Source organism: Zootoca vivipara, chromosome 4 (genome assembly GCF_965207765.1).
Source record: "Zootoca vivipara chromosome 4, rZooViv2.hap1.1, whole genome shotgun sequence".
In the NCBI taxonomy this organism is placed as follows: Eukaryota; Metazoa; Chordata; class Lepidosauria; order Squamata; family Lacertidae; genus Zootoca; species Zootoca vivipara.
The window spans coordinates 102,290,180-102,309,514 of record NC_142587.1 but is presented as its reverse complement, the minus strand read 5'-3'; the positions used below and the strand labels follow the sequence as shown (position 1 = coordinate 102,309,514).

At 46.7% G+C, this 19,335-nt stretch overlaps 4 protein-coding genes across 5 annotated transcripts in view; 2 read left to right on the top strand and 2 right to left on the bottom strand.

The window, feature by feature from the left end:
* Positions 1–19,335, bottom strand: part of LOC148686099 (uncharacterized) — a 580,325-nt gene that overhangs the window by 415,487 nt on the left and 145,503 nt on the right. The window lies entirely within an intron of this gene.
* LOC118078482 (uncharacterized) overlaps positions 1–19,335 on the top strand; it is a 31,334-nt gene that overhangs the window by 8,552 nt on the left and 3,447 nt on the right. Inside the window, exon 7 of the mRNA XM_088668977.1 lies at positions 5,364–5,380. Within this exon, the coding sequence (XP_088525103.1) occupies positions 5,364–5,380 (17 nt within the window). The remainder of the gene's footprint in view (positions 1–5,363; positions 5,381–19,335) is intronic.
* Positions 9,950–10,915, bottom strand: LOC118085038 (olfactory receptor 52D1-like). Its single transcript, XM_035115294.2, has one exon. It carries the CDS (start codon positions 10,796–10,798, stop codon positions 9,950–9,952), a length of 849 nt encoding a protein of 282 aa, XP_034971185.1. The 5' UTR covers positions 10,799–10,915.
* LOC148686101 (zinc finger protein 202-like) lies at positions 14,259–18,693 on the top strand. Of its 2 annotated transcripts, none has more exons than XM_060274070.2 (5): positions 14,259–14,611; positions 15,652–16,131; positions 17,023–17,104; positions 17,372–17,454; positions 18,417–18,693. In XM_060274070.2, the coding sequence occupies exons 2-5, from the start codon at positions 15,730–15,732 to the stop codon at positions 18,660–18,662; spliced, it is 813 nt and encodes a 270-aa protein (XP_060130053.2). In that variant the 5' UTR covers positions 14,259–14,611; positions 15,652–15,729; the 3' UTR covers positions 18,663–18,693. The 2 variants fall into 2 exon arrangements, with proteins under 2 accessions (XP_060130053.2, XP_060130055.2); XM_060274072.2 differs by having other exon boundaries at positions 14,326–14,611; positions 15,667–16,131.

The window sequence follows — 19,335 nt, the reverse complement described above, 5'->3', positions numbered from 1 at the left end:
TTATTTTCTTTCTCCTATTGTCCACCTGTTGTTCTCTTGTCCTTTGAGAACCACAATATTTTTCTCCCTTTGCTCTTCTTTCCTTTTTATCACAGTCTTTGAACTCTAATACTTTGGAGGAGAGCATGTTGAGGGTCTGGAGAGAGTATTCAGACAGGAGTGAAGCTGGAGGGAGAAGCTGTGAGAAGACGCTCTTCTCCTCCTGGGGTCTCCTTCCAGTCAGGAGGGGGAAGATCTTCTAGGAAAAGGAGATTCCCGAGTCCGTGGCAAGGGCTGAGAGGATCCCCTGGCTCTGGCATAGAAAGGAAAATCCCAGAAGCAGGACTGATCCACTAATCATAGAAGGAAAAGGGGTCGAGATAATGAAAGAAATCCCAACTCGCATATTGAAGAAAAGGGACAATTATAAATTTATAACGACGGCATTGAGGAATAAGAAAATATTGTTTAAATGGGAATTCCCGGAAGGACTATCGTTTACCTATAAAGACAGGAGACGCTACTTCAAAACAGTAGAAGAGACGAAGAGCTTTTGGAGGAAATATTGGGAAGAACTTGGCGGGGAGAAACTAGTGGAATAAAAAAAACTGACCTCTGCTACAAGCAGATGATCAAAACTGACAACTTAATTCCAGGAGGTGTGGGATCACATCCCCGTTTCTGATATCTTATATCTAACTTTAATCTTTGTTGTGTTTTGTTTTGTTTTGCTTTAACTTTTGATTAACCTGTTTACATTTTTTATTAATATTAGGATTATCACTGCATTCCCTTTATTCTATTTTTTTATTCTTTATTTTTTTTTGCTTTGTGTTTTTTGTTCTTGATTTTGTTATTGTCTCTCTTGACCTGCCTTTTAAAATCTGTAGGTGATACCCGAAGTTGAAGAGTTCTACACAAGACTAAGATTTTAATAGTATAATAAAGGTACTGTATAAGGATGAAATGTGTATCGTGGAATGTGAACGGTCTGAATGGGAAATTTAAAAGAAACAAAATAGAATATCTACTGAGGAGGAAGAAGTGGGATTTAATGTGTTTGCAAGAAACGCATATAAGCAAGAATCATGTAAGAGTGTTAAAAAAACAATAGACTGGGATTAGAATTCGTGTCAGCAGGCAAGGAAAAAAAGAGAGGGGTGGTATTATACATTAATCCAACTCTGAAACCGCTGATGTTATTTAGTGATGAAGAAGGTAGAGTGGTAGGAGCGGAAATTTGTACAAGGGTGGGGAAAGTGATTGTAATAGGGATCTATGCCCCTAATAACAGAAAAGATGAATTTTACAAAAGCCTTGAAGAGATGATGTGGGATTATATGGGAGAGAATATGATATTGATGAACATGAGTTTGACCAAACTGCGGGAGGCAGTGCAAGACAGGAGTGCCTGGCGTGCTATGGTCCATGGGGTCACGAAGAGTCGGACACGACTAAACGACTAAACAACAACAATGATATTGATGGGTGATATGAATGGGGTAATTTCCACGGAACTGGATAGAACACCAAAAGACAGGATTAATAATTCGGGTAAACTGCCTCTTTCCTTCTTTCATTTAGTAGAAAACTTTGAACTGTACGACACCTGGAGATTCAAAAACCCTACAGCAATAGATATCACACATTATTCCGATGCTAAGAAATCAGGGGGAAGAATAGATTCAATATGGCTAACAAAAAGATTAATGTTAAATTTAGAGAAAGCAGAGATACAAAATAGATCCATCTCGGATCATAACCCGGTATCGATTCAATTGAGCTTTGGGCACAAGACAAAAGGCAGGTGGAGATTAAATGACGAGATATGGAGAGATGAACAGAGGGTAAAAAAAGCAAAAGAAGCTCTGAAAGAATTCTTCAAAATAAATGAAAGCCAGGACACAGACAAGAGAACAATATGGGAGGCAAGTAAAGCCTACATGAGAGATTTTAGTATTCAACAAATGAAAAGGGTAAAAAAGAAAGAAAAAAGCATAATGGAAATGAATAAGCAGATAAGGGAGAGAGAAAAAGAACTAACTAAAAACCTAGGAAATGAAGAACTAAGACAGCATATTAAGAGATTGCAAAATCACCTCTCAGAAATAGTAAATACTGAAGTAAAAAACAAGATTATGTGGACAAAACAAAGGAACTTTGAACAGGCCAACAAGCCTGGCAGGATGTTGGCGTGGTTAATTAAAGAAAAACAAAAAGATAGAATAATAAATAAAATAACGGTGGAAGATAAAGAAATAACGGATCCACAACAAATTAAAGAAAGCTTTATAAATTATTATAAGAGGCTTTACAAAGAGGAAGGAAAAGATGAGAAAGAAATTCAGAATTGTTTGACTGAAAACAAATTACCAGAAATTTTATTATATTTTTATTAATTTTCCAATTAAAAACAATTATATCACATCCATTATTTCAAATTATACAAATACATATCAATCAAACCGAATGTTATGCCAAATCATTTAAAATTTTCGGGGTTCCCATGCTTCAAGAAATTGGGGATTCCTCGCAACTGCCCACTGCCGTCTTTTTTCTAAAGTCCAAATCATCACTCAAAGTCTATAATAGTCCCGATCTTTCCCTTACAGTCACATAGATGTTTTCCTCTTTCACTGATTTTTTCCCAGCTGCTGAGATAAATATCAAACAAAATTTTACATATGTTCTTTCTCCTGTGTGAGTTAATCAGTCCAGCCTCCCCATAAATCTTCTTGGTCTGGAGCGTCCCTGTTGCATCAGTCTTTCAACACGAAGCAGCGCCATCTTAGAAAACTCAAATCAGTTTCGTTTTCTTCTCATAACTATGTAGATTAACGATCTTTATGAAATTTACAGCTTTTCCAGGCAGAAGATCCAGCTATCACATTCTGCATAGACTCTTGATAAATTAGTGGCTCTCCTTGCCCTATAGCTGAACTTAGCTTCAGGTCGCTGCTCAAATTCAAAGTGCGTCACATCTCATAAATCCTCCGAACGCTTTCCAGGCACTCCTCCCATCCGGCTAGAGGGGGGCTTCTCTCGTCAGCAACTCCACATCTTCAAAAAATATACTCAGTATCAACAGTTTATAAAGTTCAACTCACACAGATATCTTTTATTTCTCTTTCGTTCCAAACAAGCCAGGACATCACGTCTGGGAAGGTACGAAGTAACTCATATGCAAAAAATAAAAAGACTCACTTCCCTTGCGTTCCGTCCCCATCAATCCTCCTTCCAGATAAAATACAGCCTTTAACTCCTCACCCTCAGCAGCGTAAATTCCTCGGCAGTAAACAGAGCTTCTGCCCCTCCTTCTGAAGTATGTCCATGGATTTAAGCCTAATTATCTTCTTTAATCATGGAAATCCCCGCCATGCAGGCTAGCATCCGGGAGTTCCGACATTCCTCATAAGTGCTTCAGCCCAAGCCCCCCCCCCACTCCTTTAACAGTCGGAGTGGGTTAGGGGGCATCGCGGGCCAGCGGCCCCTCTCCGTAACCCCCGGAGAGGTAAGGGGGTTGCCATTTACTCCAACAAATTACCAGAAATTAACGAAGCAGAATATCAATATCTAAATGCGGAAATCCAAGAGGAAGAAATTTAAAAAATCATAAAGAAAATGGTAGAAGGGAAATCGCCAGGGCCCGATGGAATCTCGGTTAAATATTCTAAAGTAGTAGAAGAATTGATAACCCCGAGATTAAAAGAAATAATGAATGAAATTTTAGAAAAAGGATTAATACCGAAATCATGGCAGGAAGCCCTAATAACTTTAATACCCAAAGGAGGTTCAAACATGGAATTAATTAAGAATTATAGACCGATATCCTTACTTAATATAGATTATAAAATATTTACCGGGGTATTAGCAAATAGATTGAAAAGCGTGCTAAATAGAATAATTGGAAAAGATCAAGCGGGCTTCCTGCCCGGAAGACAAATAAAAGATAACATCAGGGTAATCATAGACTTGATGGAATATTTAGATTCAAAACCGAGCATGGAAACCGCAATGCTATTAGCAGACACGGAAAAGGCTTTTGACTGTGTCTCATGGGATTTCATGATAAGAACCTGTGAAAATCTAAAACTGGGCCAGAGATTTCTAAACGGAATTAAAGCAATTTATAGAGAACAAAGGGTGAAATTGATTGTGAACAATGAAATCACGGAAGAATTCTGTATAGGGAGAGGAACAAGGCAAGGTTGCCCTTTGTCCCCCCTATTATTCATTACGATCTTGGAGACTCTGCTGGTGGCAATTAGGAAAAACAAAATGATCAAGGGAATAAAGTCAGGAGTCTATTGCTTTAAAGCTAAGGCTTTTGCTGATGATTTAATTATTATGACCAAAAACCCGAAGGAAGGAATTGTGGAAGGATTAAAAGAAATGGGGAGGTTTGCTGAGGTGTCGGGATTTAGATTAAACAAGGACAAATCGAAAATGTTAACGAAAAACATGAGAGAAAAAGGTATAGAAGATTTGTTTAAAACAACCGGGATAAAAATAGAAAACAAAGTGAATTACTTAGGTATTCAAATAACAAACAAAAATACAAATTTACTAAAAGATAACTACATCGAGAAGTGGAGGGAAGTAAAGAAAAATTTGACAAAATGGAAACATATGAATTTATCCATTTGGGGAAGGGTATCCATGATCAAAATGGTAATTTTACCAAAAAATTTACTCCTATTTCAAAACATCCCCATCATAATTGGAACAAAATATTTAAAAGAGTGGCAAAAAGATCTGACAGATTTCATCTGGCAGGGGAGAAGGGCAAGGATGAAAATGGAGATATTACCTTTAAAGGTAGCCCCATGTAGAGCGCATTGCAGTAGTCCAAGCGGGAGATAACCAGAGCATGCACCACTCTGGCGAGACAGTCTGCAGGCAGGCAGGGTCTCAGCCTGCGTACCAGATGGAGCTGATAGACAGCTGCCCTGGACACAGAATTGACCTGTGCCTCCATGGACAGCTGTGAGTCCAAAATGGCTCCCAGGCTGCGCACCTGGTCCTTCAAGGGCACAGTTATCCCATTCAGGACCAGGGAGTCCCCCACACCCGCCCGCCCCCTGTCCCCCACAAAAACAGTACTTTTGTCTTGTCAGGATTCAACCTCAATCTGTTAGCCACCATCCATCCTCCAACCGCCTCCAGGCACTCACACAGGACATTCACTGCCTTCACTGGTTCTGATTTGAAAGAGAGGTAGAGCTGGGTATCATCCGCATACTGATGAACACCCAGCCCAAAACCCCTGATGATCTCTCCCAGCGGCTTCATATAGATGTTAAAAAGCATGGGGGAGACGACGGAACCCTGAGGCACCCCACAAGTGAGAGCCCAGGGGTCTGAACCATAGCTGCCAAGTTTTGCCTTTTCTTGCGAGGAAGCCTATTTAGCATAAGGGAAAATCCCTTTAAAAAGGGGATAACTTGGCAGCTATGGTCTGAACACATCCCCCACCACCACTGAACACGGCCCAGGAGGAAGGAGCGGAACCACTGTATGACAGTGTCCCCCCCCCCCCAGCTCCCAACCCCTCTAGACGGTCCAGAAGGATGTTATGGTCAATTGTATCAAAGGCCGCTGAGAGATCCAGCAGAACTAGGAAACCGCTCTCACCTTTGTTCCTGGCCCGCCGGAGATCATCAACCAGCGCGACCAACCAGCGCGACCAAGGCAGTTTCAGTCCCATGATGAGGCCTGAATCCCAACTGGAAGGGATCCAAATGGTCCGCTTCTTCCAGGCGTGCCTGGAGATGTTCAGCAACCACTCACTCAATCACCTTGCCCAAGAAGGTAGATTTGAAACTGGGCAATTGTTGGCCATATTGGCCGGGTCTAAAGATGTTTTTTTAAGAAGCGGTATAATGACTGCCTCTTTCAGTGGGTCTGGGAAGGCTCCCTCACAGAGGGAAGCATTTACCACCCTGCGGAGCCCATCACCCAGCCCTTCCCAGCTTGCTTTTATTAACCAGGATGGGCAAGGGTCAAGGAGACAGGTGGTCGGTTTCACTCGTCCAAGCAGCCTGTCCACATCCTCACAGGTAACAGATTGAAATTGATCCCATAAAACATGACTAGACAGGGCTCTAGCACTCTCCCGCCCCGGTCCTGCTCCCACGGTGGAGTCTACCTCCCTCCGAATCTGAGCGACTTTATCTGCAAAAAACTTTGCAAAAGCATTGCAGGAGATATTGGGGTCCCTACCAGGCCCCGATGACGAAGGTGGTTCGGATAGATTGTGAACCACCTGGAACAGTCTCCTGTTGCTGTTTTCCACAGATGCGATAGAAACGGCGAAGAAGAAGGTCCTCTTCGCCGTCGCCATTGCCACTTGGTAGGCTCGAAGTTGAGTTTTCCGCCACCGGCGCTCTAGCCATCTCAGCAACTGTTTCATCGCCCTCAGCTCCGGGGAAAACCACGGAGCTGACCGGGCTCTATGCAATTGGAGAGGGCGCTTCGGAGCCAGACAGTCAATAGCCCTGGTTAACTCCACATTCCAGCGGGCCACCAGGGAATCGGCTGAGAGGCCATCAACATGGGATAAAGCATCCCCTACCACTCTCTGGAAACCATTTGGATCCATTAAGTGGCGGGGGCGGACCATCCAAATAGGTCCCGCCTCCCTGCAGAGGGTAAGGGTCGTGGAGAAGTCCAGTTGCAGCAGGAAGTGATCTGACTATGGCACTTCTTTTGTTTCACGTTTACTTAATGTCAGATCACCAACATCCATAGAGGTAAACACCAGGCCCCAAGGCATGTCCGTGGCTATGGGTTGGGCCAGACTTATTCAGGGACAGCCCCATGGAGGCCATGCTTTCCACGAAGTCCCGAGCGGCTCCTTGTAAGGTCGTGTCGGCATGGATGTTAAAATCTCCTAAGACAACCAAGCTAGGTGTCTCCAGGAGAACATCCGCCACGACCTGAAGCAGCTCAGACAGGGAATCCTTTGCTCCCTTTGACCTCTAATACTTTGAAGGAGACGATTTGAGGGTCTGGAGAGAGTATTCAGACGGGAGTGAAGCTGGAGGGAGAAGCTGTGGGAAGACGCTCCTCTTCTTCTCCTTCTTTGGTCTCCTTCCAGTCAGGAGGGGGGAGATCTTCTAGGACAGGCACGTCCAACAGGTAGACCGTGATCTACCGGTAGATCACTGGACGCCTGTGGTAGATCACTGGCTCCCCCCAAAGAAGCTCAACAGCTTTGGCTCCTCTAAAAAAAAAACTCAGCAACTTTGACCTGAACCCCTTAAAAACAGGCCTTCCTTCCCCCAAAAAAAGCTCAACAACTTTGACCTGAACCCCTCAAAATGGGGTAGATCACTGCCAGTTTTTAACTTTCTGAGTAGATCACAGTCTCTTGGGAGTTGGCCACCCCTGTTCTAGGAAAAGGAGATTCCCGAGTCCGTGGCAAAGGCTGAGAGGATCCCCTGGGTCTGGCATACAAAGGAAAATCCCTCAGAGAGAGGGGAAGCGAGGAAAAGTGGCCCCTCAGGGCTCACAGAGCAAAGTATGAAGCCCTGAAGGAAGCTGGAAACAAGGGAGTGAGAGACAAGCAGCAGAAAGAGAGTTAAGACTTTCACCACCTATTCTGGAAACCTGAAGTGTAACAAGTGATTTGGAGAGGAGGGAGTTTGAGAGAAGCTGTGCCTGTAGAACCATGTTCAATCCTGTGACATTTACCTTAAGTAATAAGTTAACTTCTACCTGAAAGGACAGATCTCCTGACACTACTTTGTTTCACCACTCTCTCTTTTTTGTAAATAAAACTTTCCTTGTCTGATTAACTCCTGCCTGGGGCTCCCTGAATCACAGTTGCCCTCACACAAGACGCCCCACAAAGTAGCCTGTGGGAAATCGTAGACATTTGTTCAATGGATGGACCCTGAGGTGGGTCCCCTCTATTGAATCGCTTTTTCTTTGCTGTACTACTACTACTAATAATAATAAATTATTTATACCCTGCCCATCTGGCTGGGGAAACCCAGCCACTCTGGGTGATGTCCAACAAACTATTAAAAATACAATAAATCTAGCTGAATTTGCAAGGAAGAATTTGTGTGGGGAGTCCTTGGCCAAAGAAGCAGGGCTTGCCTTAATGTGCCCCATCTCATTGGATCCAGCAGGGAATGACACTGGGGGGCACCCAAGGGAGAGTTGGCCAGAGGGGCCAGGGAGGAGAAGAGTTCGAAACCTCCCGTGGAAGAATGGCAGCCCAGCCACCCTCCCTGCCCTCTGCAGAGACCCCTCTGCTCTGGGCTGCCCTGGCCCACATCTGCACAGAGGTGGAAGGGGGGAGGGTGGAAGGAAGGAAGGAATCTCTCTGCGTCAGCCATCGGCCATAGCAATAAAACCTGGACAAGGGAGAGAGGTGCTTTGGGCCCAACCGAGAGCCCCCCCCCAAAAAAGCATCCCTGGGCATTGGCGTAGCCAGGTCCCCCTAATTCCATAAATAATAAAAATCTATTTTTTTATTTAAAAATATAATAAATATTATTATTGACAAGGGAGAGAGGGCAAAATAGGGGAAGGGAACAACTGGCTTCGCAAATGGTGCAAACAGGAACGGTTTGGATTTTTTTTAAATAGTTTTTATTTATTTCAACAATGATTTATACTGTACATCGTAAAATTACATTTGAAAAATCATACACTATTTACATTACGAATACATACACATAAATGATATATATGTAGATAATATAACTGTGTATGAAGTAGGAAATAGATAATATATACACTTTAAAGAATTGAAATATGAAATAATAAACATAAAGAAAAAGAAAAAGAAAATTAAGATAAACAATAAAGGAAGAGAAACAAAGAAAAAAGAAAAGAAAAGTTTCGCCAACTCTAGGTATTCACATACTTTATTTAACCATTCCCCCTGGAATGGTTTATTTAACCATTCCCCCCTGGGTTTCTGAAGAAGTGTGCATGCACACGAAAGCTCATACCAAAATATAAACTTAGTTGGTCTTTAAGGTGCTACTGAAGGAATTTTTTTTATTTTGCTTCGACTCAGACCAACACGGCTACCTACCTGTAACATTCCCCCTTTGTTGGTGTGGACGTATCTTTCCAGATTTTGGCAATTGTTATCCTAGCGGCCGTTGATGCATATAAAAAGATGTTAACTTTATCCTGTGGAATATCACCGCCTATAATTCCTAAGAGATAAGACTCTGCTTTTTTAACGAATGATATTTTTATCAATTTTTGAGTTTCTGCATGCACCATTTCCCAAAACTTTTGGATTCCTGGGCAAGTCCACCACATGTGGAACCATGTGCCAATTGTGTTCTGGCGCCTCCAGCATTTGTTATTCGAATCTTTATTTATTTTAGCTAACCTGTCTGGGGTCAGGTACCAGCAATAGTGGTTTCATGTAATTCTCTCTTAAACTGTAACAGGCTGTAAAGTTTATATTCTTCTCCCAGAATTCTTTCCAGTCACCTATATCTATTTCATAACCCAGATCTTGTTCCCATTTGCGCATGTACTTATTTTTACTATTCCGTTCTGTTTCAGATTTACCTAGAAGCCTGTACATTTTTGAAAGTATTCTCCCTTCACTGTTAAGTATTTCCTTTTCAAATCTTGTTACCTTGTTTTCAAACCCTTTTGATCTTTTATCTTTCTCAAAGTTTGCCTTTAATTGAAAATATTCAAGCCAAACTCGCTCCATGTTCCATGCAAAAGCCCTTAAGAAAATGGTCATCCTCTCACCTCCAGGCTAAACTTACACAGCTTCTTGAACTGTTCTTCATAAGACTTCCAGACCCTCAATCATCTTGGTTGCCCTCCACTGCACACCTCCCAGCTGGTCAATATCCTTTCTCAACTGAACACAGTGCCCAACACCTCATCTCCCCCTGGTCCACTCCCTGCAATGCTTCCAAGGAATGAATAAAACAAGCAAGCAAAACAGAGCCCCGCCCTTCCAGGGACCCCAAGCTCAGCACCCCTTCCCCGCTTTCCAAAGGGCCTGAGCCAGCCTCTCCCGGATGCATTTGGTCTTGACCGCATAGACCACGGGGTTCAGGACAGGAGGGAGGAGCTGGTAGATGTTGGCCAGGAGAATGAGAAGGTGCTGGGGGATGGTGCCGTGGCTAAAACGGTGGGCAAAGAAAGAGAAGAAGGCAGGGGTGTAGAACAAGATTATGACACACAGGTGGGAGCCACATGTCCCGATGGCTTTGAGACGGGCATCCTTGGATGGGAGGCGGAAAACCGCCCTGAGGATCAGGGTGTAGGAGATGGCAATGAGGACCACATCCAGACCGGGAGACAAAAGGGTGGTCGCCAAGCCATACCAGATGTTGACGCCGATGTCTGCACAGGCCATGCGAGCGACGCCCATGTGCTCGCAGTAAGAGTGAGGCATCTCCCGGTGCCCACAGTATGGCAGCCTCTGAAGGAGGAAGACCGTGGGGAGCATCACGCAGAAGCCCCTGGCGAGAGCGGCCAGCCCGACCCTCACGATGGCGGGGCGGGTGAGGATGGCGGCGTAGCGCAGGGGCCGGCAGATGGCGACGTAGCGGTCAAAGGCCATGGCGAGCAGGATGGTGGACTCTGCGATGAAGCTGACGTGGGTGAAGAACATCTGGGCCAGGCAGGCCTGGAAGGAGATCTCCTTGGAGAGGGAGAGGAGGACGCTCAGGGTTTTGGGCACGGTGGAGGAGGACAAGGCCAGGTCTGCCAGGGACAGCAGGGCCAGGAAGAGGTACATGGGCTGGTGGAGGCTGCGCTCGGTGGCGATGATGTACAGCAAGCAAGAGTTGCCCAAAAGGGCCACGACGTACATCAGGCAGAAGAGGAGGGCAATCCAGCCGTGGTAGGCCTCCAGGCCCGGGATGCCAAGAAGGATGAACGAAGACGGGTGGAAGGCACTGTGGTTGGCAGAGGAGGGTTCAGCAACCTGGAGTGTCTTGGTTGTCTCCATGAGATCACAACCCACCGAGGTGGAGTCTGGAAGAGGGAAGGCAGAATGGAAGGAACTAGACAGGTTGGCGGAATGGAAAGAACGGCCTCAGTCCGTTCCGTCCTCAGCCTGATGGTTCACAAGTTGGATTCCATCGAATTGTAGAGATGGAAAGGATTCCGAAGAGACATTGAGTCCAGCCCCCTGCAATGCAGGAATCACAGCTGCAGAATCCCTGACTTGCGGCCATCCAACCTCCAAGGAAGGAGAGACCACCAGCTTCCGAGGGAGTCTGTTCCACTGTCAAACAGCTCTTGCCCTTCTTAAAGTTTAGTTGGAATCTCCTCTATTGCCATTTTGATCTGTTGATTTGGGTCTTCCCATCTGGAGCAGAAGAAAGCAAGCTTGCTCCATCTTCCATGTGACGGCCCTTCAGATATCTGAAGATGGTTCTCATGCCATCTCTCAGCCTCCTCCAGGCTAAGCAGACCCACCCCCCTCAACTGCCCAATCAGCTTCCATTCATTGGTTCAGTTTTAGTAGTTAATTTTGAGGGCAAAATGAAATTCCTTGTTCTCCAAGCGATAAAGCAGTGAGGAAGGACTGGCTAGCACTGCCTCACCAGGCAGGTCCTCCTTCTCCTGGATGGATGAGCTTCTGCAGGGCCTTGGTGATCCTCTGACGTCTTCAGCTGCAACTGAGCAGAGGACTTCTCCTCTCCTCCACCCCAGCTGGTGAGGAAGCAAGGGAGTCTTCAGCCCCCACTTCTCCAGCTCTTGAAGCTTCCCTTGTGGCTTCATCTGCAGACAGCATCCGGATAATGACTCTCGGCTTCCGCAGCCTCCCCCTTGGCCAGGAGCAGCAGCAGCAGGAGGAGGTCCCTTGCTGGGAGAGGAGGAACCTGGCCACCTGCTCCCATGGGCTCCCCCAGGGAAGAGATGCCCCACCAAAGGGAGGGATGCCCCACAGACAGATTGTTGGCCACAGCTGCCTCCCATCTCCCACCCTGAGCTGCTGCCCTGCTGCCTGGCCTGACTTTTCTGGGATCATGGAATTGTAGAGCTGAAAGGGACACCGAGGGCTATCTAGTCCAACCCCCTGCGATGCAGGAATAAATGCAGGGAGGCTTGTAAAGTTGATCTGCCCGTGGGAGGGGGGGGGGCATTTGCACCATGTCCAGAAACGGGGGAAACGCATCTCCAGTCAAAGAAGTTGAAAGAGGATTTGCACATCTAAATCATGATCATTAACAGCAGGGAGAATACAGTGGCACCTTGGTTCTCAAACACCTTGGAACCCAAACACTGCAAACCCAGAAGGAAGTGTTCTGGTCTGCAAACTTTATTTACGCTTCCAATTTGAGTGCCATACTTCAGTTTGGAGTGTAACGCTGAGGTCTGTCTGGTTTTGCTATTTATTTTGCGTTTTAGTGGCTGTGTGTGTGTGTGTGTGTGTGTGTGTGTGTGTGTGAAACTGTGTGGAACACAGATCAGCCACTGATTGATTGTGGGACCGCAGTACATTGTTTATTGCTTTCATTTTATGGATCAATAGTCTTGTCAGGTATAAAAATTCATGTTAAATTGCTGTTTGGGGGATTGTTATTAAAAGTCTGGAACGGATTAATCCGTTTTGCATTACTTTCTATGGGAAAGCGCGCCTTGGTTTTGGAATGCTTTGGTTTTGGAACGGACTTCTGGAACGGATTAAGTGTGAGAACCAAGGGACCACTTATATTGTGAAACCATCAACCAAACATCAGGAAGGACTTTCTGAGGGTAGGAGCTGCTTGACGGTTGGACTCTCCTTCCGTGGAGGTTTCCGAACAGAGGCTGGATGGGATTCCTGCATTGTGGGGGGTTGGACTAGATGACCCTTGGGGGACCTTCCAACTCCACAATTCTATGATCCTATGACCCTGCTGCTCCCCTTCTCTCCACAGTAGCGGTGCAGGCTCAGTCAGCTTTTTATCTTGCAGGAGAGCTCCAAATTGGCGGGGGAGAGGCTGCTCCCCAGGAGTTTGGAAAAGGCCCAGATGCTCTGCTTCAGGGCAGCTCAGGACTGTTTCAAGAATGGCAGAGTTTTCCCAGGTCTCGGCTCTTCCATCAGGTGTTGCTGAGGAATGCATTGGAGAGAATTGCAAAGAATGGCAAGCTTTGCTTTGATCCGAACCTCCACTTGGAACTTCGAGGTCTGCAAATAGGGTTTTGGGGACCTAATAGGGTTTTGGGGACCTAAATTTCAATAAAGAATGGGGATTTTTAAAAATACCATTTACCTAGGAGATCACTGTAAACAGATTGTTAACGGAAAATCTGAGGGCTCCCTTGAACAAAACAAGACTCTAGCCAAGAATATCAGAGCAAAATAGCAGCCAGTAGGCTTGGCCTGGCCTTTATTAAAGAAAATACTGTCGCGACAGGGCCCCACCTGCAACAAGGTGAAGCAAGAACAAAGGGGGTCTTCCCTTTTTATTAGCATCCCACCACCAAGGTACACCCCTAAAGGTACACCCCTAAAGATACATTACTAATATTTCACTAATATGTCATTGATACATCACAGAAAGGAGGGGTTCAGAGGTAGAAATTTGAGTACCTGGCCAGCTGCTCCTGGCCTCTTCTCACCCCCTCCCTGTTACATTCCACAGGACAAAGAGAAGTTTCACAGTCATTATGAAGGTGATAGCTGTTCTTTGATTTGATCCTGAATTCCCTTGCCAGAGGAGGCTGCATATGTGTTGCGTTGGGTCAACCCTCCAAGATCCCCCCTTTGATAGTGAACCTAGGTATTATAAGAAGAATGAACGGGGGGGGGGGTATTTTTCCTACAACAAGATGAAAACACCAGCAGGATTCTAATAACACTTGTAATGTAATGTAATTTTGGACAAGATGGAAAGATACATTTTGGACAAGATTGTGGAAAAACTCGCAGTTAAGAGGGTATACAATAGGACCCATGGAAGGGAAGGTGGGAAGTCCAGAAATGTGGAGAAATCTCTAAATATGGATATGTAACTTGGATTGTTATAAACTAATATTTGTAAAACCAAATAAAAATTATCACAAAAAAGTACAGATCAGGTTTATTTGTTCTGCTTTTGTTCAGGGCAGCCTCAGCTGTTTGCTAGACATTCAGTGAGCCATTATTTGTATATACGGTATTATACTTTTCCATGTATAAGACGAGATTCCCCCCCCCCAAAAAAATGAATTCATCTCAAAAATTGGGGCTTGTTGTTGATTGGTGTCTGCATCAAGGGCTGCTGTCGATTGGCTGTTGCTGTGGCAAATGGGCAGTCGCTTGGTGAGCGGGCATAGGATTTCTAGGTTCCACGACGCGTGTGTTGATCAGGCCAGGCAGGCGAGCGATTTTTGTTAAACTTTCTGGCCAAGGGAGGGAGATGCTCACAGCCAACCAAGAGACAAAATCCCCCTCCCCAAAAAAGCATCTCTTCCCATAGGCCTAGTCAGGGGGGGAGCTGCCCCCCTATATCCATTGAAAATAATAAGCTGAGGTTCTGCAAAGTGAGAGAGAGTTGAGCTGGACGCCCTCGGCTTTGCAAGGGTTAAAGGGAAGCGAGCTGCCTTCCTAGAGAGGACAGGTCCTCCAGAGCCAAGGCCCCTCCTTTCCTGCTTTGGTGTCTCTCCTGCAAGGGCTGCATCGCTGTCCCCTCCCTCCTGGGATGATCGGGTGAGTCTCTCTTCTCCTCTCTCTCTCTCTCTCTCTCTCTCTCCCTCCTTCCCTCCCTCCCTCCCTCCAGAGGGTATGGTAGGGAGACGGGGGGGGGGGTCCCAGGGCTGCAGCTCAGAGGATCCCAAACTCCCACCAAATCTCCCTTCTTCAAACAAAGGAGTCCCTGGGACTTTAACTCTGTGTGACGTCGCTCAGCGTCATTGCACAACAGAGGAAACATGTGCAAATGGTTTTCCAAAGCTGGACGAGGAGGAGGACTAGCCCACCCCCCCCAAAAAAGGTGGGGGAGAAAGGCCAGGAATGAAGAGAGGGATCCCAGCCCGTAGTCTGGCTGCTGCATTGCAAACCAGTTTCCCAGTTTCTCCAAGGGCAGCTCCAGACGGAGGCCACTGCAGCAATCCCCTCGCACCCAGAGCATGGCATCCCAGGACCACATCCTCTCTGTCCCAAAGGGATTGTTGCTGGAAAACCAGCCGAGGAGCCAGAAATGGGCGCTGCTACTCGCTGAGCCTCCAGGGACCTTGGCATCCATGGCTGTGTTAATAATGATGACGATGATGATGATGATAATAAAATTGCCGGCCTAAATTTCAAGGGAGATGTCTTTGGATCCACCCACTTGGCCCTCAGGGGGTTGGCCAAATGCATACCTGGCCCTCAGAGCAAAGAAAAAGTGACTCCACCCCAGGATTCTGACTTGGGAGCGGCAGAGAGTGCAAGTGCAAGAAAAAGAGACAGAAGAAGGGGAGTGGGGGTGGGGAGCAACTCCTGAGGACCCCCGGGTGAGGACCCCCACTAGAGCCAAGCATCCATTTTTCACAAGATACAAATCACTCCCTTTTCAGTCAGTTCTAATGACCAAAGTCTCCTCCTCCTCCTCCTCCTTTTTAAAGAAAATATTTCATTGTTTGGGCTGTGGTCCAGTCTAGCCCTGGTTCCTAGCAAGACTCATCCATGCTTGTTCAGAAAACCATTTTATTCCCCTGAACTAAAAATTCTGAAACAAAAAAATATATTTGCTTTGTATGATTTCCTAGCACCTCTCATCACAGGCAGAACTTGGCAGTAGACCAAAGGGTACCTTCTGATCTCTCAGAGGCTTCCTGAGACTACAGATGGATGAACAAGACCTAGTTGGCCCTGGAGCAGGAAGAGGCCATGGCATCCAAACTGGGAGCAGTGGGGGATTCTGGGAAAACTCTGTGCAGAAGATCCTAGGTGAGGAGGACACCCTCCGCTCAGAGGTGCAGAGCCAGAAGTTGAGGCGGTTCTGCTGCCAGGAGGCCAAAGGACCCCGAGAGATTTGCAGCCGACTCTACCACCTCTGTCGTCAATGGCTGAAGCCAGAAAGGCACACGAAAGCTGAGATGCTGGACCTGGTGATCTTGGAGCAGTTCCTGGCTGTCCTTCCCCCGGAGATGGAGAGCTGGGTGAGGAAATGCGGAGCGGAGACCAGTTCCCAGGCAGTGGCCCTGGCCGAAGGTTTCCTCCTGAGTCAGGCAGAGGAGAGAAAGCAGGTGAGAGAGACTTTCCTCTGGATACTCCCAAGGGGCTCCAAACAGGACAGAGAACTTCCCATCATGGGCGTACCCAGCGATCGCCTCCCCCCTAGAAGCAAAAAAAAATTAAATGGTTATAAAGTCATGAAACGAAACAAAATTAGCTCCCCTCTTCTCCCGTCCCTTCTACCCCCACCCTCCAAAACAAAACATCTCCTCTGCCGTGAGGCAGCTGGGAAGCCCACAAGGCGAGGGGGAATGAGGGATCTCAAGAGTTGGAGATGCTGCCGGAGCAGCGCACTGCCTCTCAGGGGCTTTTCCCTCAGCTGCTAAAAGGCCGCCTTCGCCCACGTCTCTGGGGAGCCATTCTGGTACTGAAAAGGACCTGCTTGGCCGGGCCCTTCTTAAGCTGCCTGAGAGCGAGCGAGGAGGATGGGCCGACGGCAAACGAGGCTGTGCCGCCGTCCACTTTTGTTTCTTTCCCCCGCGTGCCCAGGAGAGGAGATTAGAATGCTGAGTGGGCGCTGCCTGCCTCCACCCAGGCTGGCGTGTCCCCGCACGCCTTCTCCACTAGCAGCCCCCCCCCCAGTTTTGATCCTGGGAACACCCCTGCATCCCATAATGCTCTACTTATGGCCCATCCTTTTTCTGGGAAGGCATCCATGGAATGAGCTCTAACACCCTTAATATTCTGTTTGCTTTAATTTTATTACAGTCATACCTCGGTTTAAGTATGCTTCGGTTTGATGCAGGATGGAGAGCATCCCATAATGCTTTACTGATGGCCCATCCTATTTCTGGGAAGGCATCCATGGAATTAGATCTAACACCCTTAAAGCTTCTGTCTTTGTCATTCTCTTTCTTATCTTTCTCCCCGTTCTCTGTTTTGAATCCTTGTTTCTTTTTCAGGAAAAGGATCATTTTGCAGAAATGGACCTGGATTCCTGTGAGGCAGAGAGGCTTCCGTTGGACACCAGAGAGAGGCCACTGGGTAGGAGGAAGGTGGTTTTTCTCTGTTTGGTCTCATTCTGTTGCTTTTCCAATTCATTTGAGGGTACATTCCATCTTGTTGGGACCAAGGGTCCATAGGAGGGGAGATGTATTTCTGCACAACTAACATGTGAAATGGGCACAAACATCCAAATGTTCTCAGCAGGTCAGGCTTTCTCAAAGGCCCATCTGTAGTTAGAGATGCCCTGTTTCACCTGCGAGAGAAGCAGGGACTCCTGAAATCCTGCTTACCTTTTTTCTTTTGCAGGTGACAGAATGATGCTGGCAAGACCTCCTGATCCATCTTTTCATGGGAGCAGAAGGGAAGCAGCGGCTGTGGAACGAGATGAGGTCAGGGGAAGCTGCCTTGTGGGGACAGAGGCCGAGGGCTGGAGCAATGTCTTGGACTGGTTGGGCACAGAGGAATGGTGGGAGGAGGCAGCCGGGGAACTGGGAACGGAATACTTCTTAGAGCCCAAGGAGTGGAGGTGGAAGAAAGATGAGCGGTCAGAGGGAGAAGCCTGGGAAGAGGAGGTGTCAGAAGCTGAAGGGCTAACAGGGCTTAGTGATCTGGGAGACTCTGTGGCAGAATGCAGTCCAGAATCAGAGGCAGAAGAGGAAGGAAGTGAGTGGGAGGAGGGAGGTCGAGAGGCAGAGGTGAGTCAGGAGAAGGAGGAGATACCGGTGGCTCCATCTCCTTCTGCCAGAAGCCACCCTCCCTGCTTGTCTCTCAGAGCCAGGAGACCCCCTGCATGGCAGGAATCTCTGCTAGATCATCCAAGACAGATGGCCATCCAAAATAGGCTTATATTATTTCTAGATTGAACACTGAATGCTAAAATTGGTTTCTAAGCAGTGGACAAATGAGAACAAATAGTGGCCTGGATTCACCAAACCAGCCCCATCCACTGCAAAATGGGGCCTGCCCCCCATTCCTCCCCCTCTCCATGCCCCCATGAACCCCTTGAATTTGACTCTAGGGCATTGGGAGGGAACTCCCCAGAACAGGACATGAGGAGAGGAGAAAGTGGATCCTTCCATCAGGCAAACTGGAATGCTTGTGTATTTGCACAATGTGTATTGTGTATTTGCACAATGACAAATACCCATAGTCAAAACACAGAATAATTACAGCGTTAAAATAGGTACCCAAAATTAAAATGCAGAAGAAAAGAATCATCCATAATTAAAATGTGCAGCAAAGCAATCCTATTGAAACAACACAACAATTTACAGGAAGGAAACAACAGAGCATTGTGTAGCAGATCATATTTCTGCTGTCTCAGAGGAGGACATTTCCCTTTTTCTTTCAGGGTCCAGTGTGCTTTGAAGATGTCGCTGTTCATTTCACGGAGGAGGAGTGGGCGTTGCTGGATCCTGACCAGAGAGCTCTGCATAAGGACGTCATGGAGGAGAATTGTGGGATCGTGGCCTCTCTTGGTAAGGCTCCCTGTGGGGTGGTCATATCTGCCTGGAAATTCAAAAAATACCGCTATGTGACGAACCTCAGATATTTTTACAGAGCTCAACAGCGCCCCCTACAACACCTGGGAACCTAACACCCCCACAATAAACAGTAAATTACAGTAATACGAAAGAGTTTTGTGTTGTGGGAGGCATCTCGCAAAACAAAGTTTGATATGGCCGTGCTTCGCAAGACGACCATGCCGTTTGGGGATCCGCTGCCACCCACTGCCGTTGCAGCAAGCAGCAAGCGCGCGGAGGCGGCGGCACTGAGGGGGCCGATCCCGGGCTGCTGATCAGATGAGAAGCGGCCAGGATCAGCCCCCTCAGGGGGTGCTTCAGGGGTTTTTTATGGTTGTCCTGCAGCGCAGGCTAGAACTCGAGAGTGTGTGTGTGGAGGCAACACCAATAGGAACGCAATAATTAACTTTCAATGCATTCCTATGGTAAACCGCGCTTTGCAAGACAAAATGTTCGCAATACAAAATGACTCGTAGAACGAATTAATTTCATCTTGCGAGGTACCACTGTACAGTTTTTTTCTGTCAACAATCTTCCTCCAATTCTGCCTTTTTATACCATGATATGCTTGGTCGTCTGAACTGCCCAGGTCATCTTAAATGTTAGCTTCAGAGTTGTTAGGAAAGATAAGTAGCTTCTGTCAGGTTTTTTGTTTTTGTTTTTGCTCCTGTCAGTCTTGGGTTGACCAAAGAGACGACTGACATTGGAGATGGAGGGGATGCCATGACTGGACCAAACAACATCTGC

Coding starts and splice junctions, on each gene's coding strand:
- LOC148686101 (XM_060274070.2), top strand. CDS start 15,730: ATGGATGAACAAGACCTAGTTGGCCCTGGAGCAGGAAGAGGCCATGGC. Junction 16,132..17,022: donor AGGCAGAGGAGAGAAAGCAG/GTGAGAGAGACT, acceptor TTTCTTTTTCAG/GAAAAGGATCATTTTGCAGA. Junction 17,105..17,371: donor CACCAGAGAGAGGCCACTGG/GTAGGAGGAAGG, acceptor TTTCTTTTGCAG/GTGACAGAATGATGCTGGCA.
- LOC118085038 (XM_035115294.2), bottom strand. CDS start 10,798: ATGTACGTCGTGGCCCTTTTGGGCAACTCTTGCTTGCTGTACATCATC.